Here is a 6,548-nt window from a genome sequence, read left to right as displayed (position 1 = left end):
ATTTGCTGGATCTAACTCATTATCATCTAAAGAATCCATCCCAGCAGGATTTATATTATGACCTTTTCCAAAAGTTCTAATAAAAGAAGATACTAAATTGGGTTATGTTTCAGTAGAAAAGATAAGAGTATTATTTTTTACTAAGGAGCACTTCGGAAACAAGTATCAGTCGTAACTAAACAGGTTGGCCATCTTTTACCTAATTCGTAAGTCTCTTCCTGGTGTTGACTTTTCCATTTACCTAAAGAGGATCCTCTTCCCAGGCTTCCTCCAATGGGGCTAGGGATGCTGCTTTTGTTTGGCAGATTGACAGGGCTGGTTTTGCTGGCTGGGAAGAGGTTCTGGGTGGGAGACGTTGGGGACTTTACAGGCTCTGCTGTCTTGGGTCGGGATGAGAGATTCAGAGGCTGTGCTGCTGCTTCATCCTACAAGAGTTTAACATAAATAATTGTTTTTACAAAAGACAGATGAAGCACATTATCACTTAGTAAGCCACAGTTATTTTACACCTCAGAGACAATGCCACATTCTCCTACAATAATAACAAAAGAAGCGAATTATCTACCTCCTTGAAGATTCATCGGAAGGAAACCTCATTAATTTCCCTGTGTTATGCTTCTATTTACATTAACTGTGTAGTTGGATCATTCTTTTTGCCAAATTAAAATCTGAATTAGCTCACATTACAGCTTAATTTCCTAATGTGTTTTCAGGGATCTAAATTAACCTAGGGCATTTACAAAGAATTATTTAAAATTTCAGCAGCTCTGTAGTGCTTTTGTGTTATTCTCTCTGAAAAGTTCTTGTAGCTATAAATAGTCTCTGCAGCTAATTTCTTAATATATATTTTAAATCAAACAATTGCAAGCACTTTAAAAATGGAAACATGGAAAGCCTTCTTCTGATGTACTAGGCCCTTGCCCAGGGAGCCACATGCCACAACACGGCTTCTATGTGGCTTTCTGGGTGTGGGCACTCTTCATGGTCTATATTCTGGTCTCTATTCATGTTTAAAATTAATTTTTGCAAAGACCAAGGATAGATTATAATTATGTTACACATACTATGCTATATGCAATTTATTTTTCATGTTTAAAGTGATGTTTCTTTATATGCTTTTCTACATATATTTACAGAATGTCTATTTTAAGATACACGTCCTTCTACACTGAGACAGTATTCAAATATCTGGCTTGTAACTGTAGTTCATCCAGGAGCTTGAAAGCTAAGCTCCTTCCTTTATTTTGTCTCATTTATCCTGCCATAAAATACTTGAAATAATACTTTCATCATCCTAGAAATTTAGTTATAATATGAGCATATTTATTTAAATGTTCAGTTTTAAGATCTGCATTATTGTGTTCTAAAATAAAATTGTCAGCAAATGTTAACTCCCATTTTGCTTTTAAGAAGGCAAAGAGAACTAGCTTTTAATGCTGTTGTTTAAAAGACCCAATAGAGTTTTGTAACAGAACATTTTCCCCCCATAGTAACCACGTGACCTTGCTGGGGCTCAATTTCTTCATTTGTGAAAAGAGGGTCTGATACTAGACAATCTCTAAGGTCTCTTCCAGTACTAATATCATTGATTAAGGGGGAACAGAAAGAGAGGCCAGAAAATACTACTTGAGAAGAAGGATTAGAAAGAGAAAATAAAAACAGCATGCACAAAGAAGCAATTATACACCAAACACGTACTAAGCATTTTCATATACTAGCTCATTTAACCATCAATAACTATGAGCCTGGCCAGTATTATTCTAAATTTACAAATGGGAAAATGGAGGTCAGAATGACAAAATCCCCTGTCTAAGGCCATGTAAGGGGGGAAATAATTTAAATTCTAATTTATTGGACTCCAAATTTCGGGCCCCTTTTCTACTGAACTACCAGAGAAAATAAGTCTATTGTTTGATAATATAGTGATGCCACAGATTTTTGTGTGTGTGTTCATAGGAAAAGGCAATTTGTCACATATGTTGCAATGTACATTTATGTATTTTTATACATAGGACAGGTTCTCAAGCAACATGGTTACATCCATTATGAATGTCAAAATTATTTTATGTAGTTAATTGCAATTTACTTCCCATTGCTCTTAATTCAAAGGATGTTTGAACTAGTTTGTTCCTTTACTCACGTCTAAATAATAGGGATTTATATGCTAGGTGTTTACTTAATTTTCTCCATGTTTCTTTTATTTGGGGCTCACTGAGCTTCTAAAAAATCTAAATTTAAAGTTTTGATCAAATTTGGAACATTTTCAGTAATTACTTCTTCAAATACAACTTTCTCTTTCTTCCTTTTCTTTCTGGGCCTCCAATTGCATACATTAGTCTATTCGATGTTGCCCCACAGTACTGACAAGTTTTTTTTCTATGCCTTTCATTTTGGATAGTTTTATTGTTATGTCTTCAAGTTCACTAATCTTTTCTTCTGAAATGTCTAAGCTGTTGCCAAACCCATCTAGTATATATATATTTTTAATCTCAAACACTGTATTGCCCATCTGTAGACATTTTTTTTTTTTTTTTTTTTTTTTTTTTTTTTTTTTTGAGACGGAGTCTGGCTCTGTCACCCAGGCTGGAGTGCGGTGGCGCGATCTCGGCTCACTGCAAGCTCCGCCTTCCCGGGTTCACGCCATTCTCCTGCCTCAGCCTCTCCGAGTAGCTGGGACTACAGGCGCCCGCCACCACGCCCGGCTAATTTTTTTGTATTTTTAGTAGAGCCGGGGTTTCACCGTGGTCTCGATCTCCTGACCTTGTGATCCGCCCGCCTCGGCCTCCCAAAGTGCTGGGATTACAAGCGTGAGCCACCGCGCCTGGCCCATCTGTAGACATTTGATTTAGGTTTTTCATGTCTTGCTTTATCATGATCATGTTTTCCTCTATCTTCTTGAACATATGGAGTTTATTACATCTTTTTCAACTTTGAAATACTCTAATTTTTTACTTAGTTTTATAATTCAATAATTGCCACTTTAATCAATAATAACACTGGGCATGGCTAGCACCTTCCAACTCCCAATTAAGTGAATCCCTTTCCACCATGGCAGAACTCTTGGTCCTCACAGCCTGCCCTGGCCTGACAACTTTGTGCTAACCAAACCTGGTAGAAGGGGAAATAACAATAGCCCTAGGCCAGAATGTCACAGACCCCCACTATTCTTACATATAAGAGGCATAAATATTTTCTCAGATTGTATATAACTTTGGTCATTTTTAAGAATGCCAAAATGACTGTTTTTGTCAGTTTTGTCCAGCTTTATAGGTGATTTTTTAGGAAAGGAGATGCTTATCTCATTTGGCTCTAGTTGGAAGTCTCTTATAATAGTTGTTTTTACTTTCTTATCTACTAATTCTATCATCTGTGTCATATTGGGGTCTGTTTCTATTGACTGATTTTTCTCATTATTCATATTTTTTGCTGCTTTCCAAGCCTGATATTTATTGAATGGATGCTACGCATTGTGAATTTTATCTTCTGGGGTGATGAAGTTTCTGTATTTCTTTAAATATTTGAAAACTTTGTTCTGAGACACAGAACAATTTGATCCTTTTCTAGACTTACTTCTAAGCATTGTTAGGCAAGGTCAGAACAGCCACTAAGTAGGGGTAATTTGTCCCCACTACTGAGGTAATACCCTTCTGGGGACTCTACTTGATGCCAATGTGTCAGGAGATCTTTCCACTCTGACTATTTCTGGTCCTTTGTGAATCTTGCAGCTGTTTTGTTTGCTACATTCTGGTGTTTCCCCTTACCTCAGGTTGTTTCTCACATGCACGTGCTGATCAGTACTCAGCTAAATGCTCAGGGGGAGCCTTTTGCACATCTTCAGCATTCGTTCTCCATGCAGCTTGCTCCTCTCTGGTGCCCTGTCTCACAAATTCCATCTGCATTAGCATCCCTAAACTCTGAACTCTGTCTCTCTACTCAGGGAGCGTATGAAGCTTCCTGCATAGTTGCCTGGAAACTTCCTTCCGATAGTGAGCTGCAACAATTGTAGTGCTTGCCTCACTTGTTTCTCTTCTCATAAGAATCACTGTCCTGTACTACTGTTGTAAATGTCTGAAAACCATTGTTTTATATAATTTTGTCCTGAGTTTTAGTTGTTTAAGCTGGAAGAGTAAATCTGTTTTTGTTCCTTCATCATAGTTGACAATGGAAATCCTCTAGGTGTTTATTTAGGATCTCTCCCAGTGTACAACTAGATATTTCAATCACAACCACTAAAACCACCACATCATCTTCTTTATTATCATAATGACCAGCAGCAGCATCACTACCATCACTAACATTTATAGAATACTCACTATAATACTAGAGGGTGTATTTAAGACCTATAATAATATTAACTCCAATTTTTTTCAGAGGAAAAAACTAAAGTAGAAAGACACTAAGTGGCTTGGCTAAGGTGATATAGCTAGTAAAAGTGGTAGAACCAGTATTTTAACAGAAACATTCTGACTTCTGATGTTGACAGTTATAGTAGACAAAAATTCCAGGGGGAAAAGGTACATCAGATCATCTATATTTATTTTTGTTACTTTCAGCAAATGTTGCCTATATTCTGTCTGAATTTAATATAAGTAGTCATGTTGTACACAGAGAAAAAGCAATGACTATAAAGAGAAACGTGAGAAATTTTGGTAACCACAGTTCTTTAAATTAGCAAACCTTAAGATTATTTTCAGAACATCTTCAGTAATAGGAATTATATTTTAAATTTAAGAGGTTTGCTTTATGTTTTGGTCTATATATTTTTACCCATATATGCAATAAAAAATCTAATAAGTAAAAGAAATATTTCCTTTGTTATTAACATAGAATATGGTCAAGTCAAATTATCCAGAGAGATCTCTAAGAATTTGCATGTGGTCAAGTGCGTAATAAAATTCAGCTGGCTCACAAAGATGGAATGGTAAAAGCAGATATAAACTTGAATTTAACCAAGGAACATTTTACTCATCCAGTAAAGACTTGGTTTGGTGCAGTTCCAGTTGGTCAACTTACTTATAAAATGACTTATTTATGTTAAGATATTTAATACTCAATAGCTCAAGTCACTGATGTTTGATATACTCATACTCTAACAACTACGAGTAAGCAAAGTGTCTTTGAGTTGGAGTATTCTCTTACTCATAAACACAAACTCTGGGAACATAAAATAGTCTGTTTCCATAAGTGATTCTGTCTTATTAAATGTAAACTTCCTATTGTCATATCGCAATATTTCTAACAGCAGAACATAAATGTTCTCCTATTTCTTTGGAGAATCTAAAAGAATAGGTGGCATTAAATTAATTCCTTTGGCTGGAACATAGACTACCTCTCTTAATGATTTTCACTTTTTTTTGATCTGGTATTTGGGATCCACTTTTTTAAAAGACTTTCTGGAATCTCAAAATTCCCATATGCAAATTTTAGAAAACAAAACAATTTCAGTGATTGTATAGCATCCAATGATTAATTTGGTTGGCTCAGCTGTTTCCCTTGTGACGATTTAATAATTGCAAAATTTCTCCAAATGCAGTACTTTCATCACATTACAATAAAGCATTTGTACTTAGCACACTCCTCCAAGTAGATAAGTCAATTATACAAAACAATTGTTCCTCTGTTTGAATTTGATAATTCAATGTAGAAAGCGACTGCAATCATAAAACCAACAAGTACCACCTATAGGTACCAGCTGCAGCACAAAATTGCAGTGGCTCATCAATTTCCCTCTCGCCAAGTACCTCCTGGCTGCCTAGTTTCAAGACACTGAAAATTAATGGGTGCAGCACACCAACATGGCACATGGATACATATGTAACAAACCTGCACATTGTGCACATGTACCCTAAAACTTAGAGTATAATAATAATAATAATAATAATAATAATAATAATAATAATAAAGAAAAGACATCTATTAACGTCCCAGACATACCTTGGGAAAGCCTGCTTATCCTATCACAACTATATGGCATCAAAAGCATTATTAGGCAATGACAACTCATTCCTTAAAGCCCACATTTTTTTTTCGTGAATCAAAGAGCATTTATTAAGGATACAGTATGGATCAGGTATCATGTTAAGACCTTTCATATTTATGATTTTATTTATTTGTCCCATTGTCCTCATTGTAAGGACAGTCTTCTTTTTTTATTTTATTTATTTTTTTAATTATACTTTAAGCCCACATTTATAACTAGTTTTGAATGAGAGATCTTCATCAACAAACCATACAGAGTCCAGCATCAAATTATATTTTGCACTTCTTTTTAAATCTAATGTTTCAATATCCCAATTCTCTGGTCCTATAAGTTAACTCCCTCCCTGTTTAAGACACATGAAGAGAAATGCCACAAGTCCATGACAAAGACTGGCAATAAAATCATGGCCATTCATGCCAATGATCATTAAAAAATAAAAGCCAGAATCCAAAGGGGGAAAACTCTCGAGAAGTGAGTTTGCAGATTGAGGTAAAGATCTCACAATATGGCACTATTGTTATCAGAAGGGAAACACCTGTTTCTCAATGCTCAATCATGAAATTTACCA

At 35.5% G+C, this 6,548-nt stretch overlaps 1 protein-coding gene across 8 annotated transcripts in view; it reads right to left on the bottom strand.

The window, feature by feature from the left end:
* Positions 1 to 6,548, bottom strand: part of SOX6 (SRY-box transcription factor 6) — a 124,755-nt gene that overhangs the window by 76,786 nt on the left and 41,421 nt on the right. For 7 of the 8 annotated variants that reach the window (XM_058446230.1, XM_058446226.1, XM_058446229.1 and 4 more), the window contains one exon: positions 200 to 425. In XM_058446230.1, coding sequence (XP_058302213.1) covers positions 200 to 425 — 226 coding nt within the window. The remainder of the gene's footprint in view (positions 1 to 199; positions 426 to 6,548) is intronic. The other variant, XM_058446228.1, reaches the window with a different exon arrangement.

The sequence above is a fragment of the Hylobates moloch genome, unplaced genomic scaffold (assembly GCF_009828535.3).
Source record: "Hylobates moloch isolate HMO894 unplaced genomic scaffold, HMol_V3 SCAFFOLD_11, whole genome shotgun sequence".
Taxonomy (NCBI): Eukaryota; Metazoa; Chordata; class Mammalia; order Primates; family Hylobatidae; genus Hylobates; species Hylobates moloch.
This window is presented reverse-complemented; position numbering and strand designations above follow the sequence as displayed.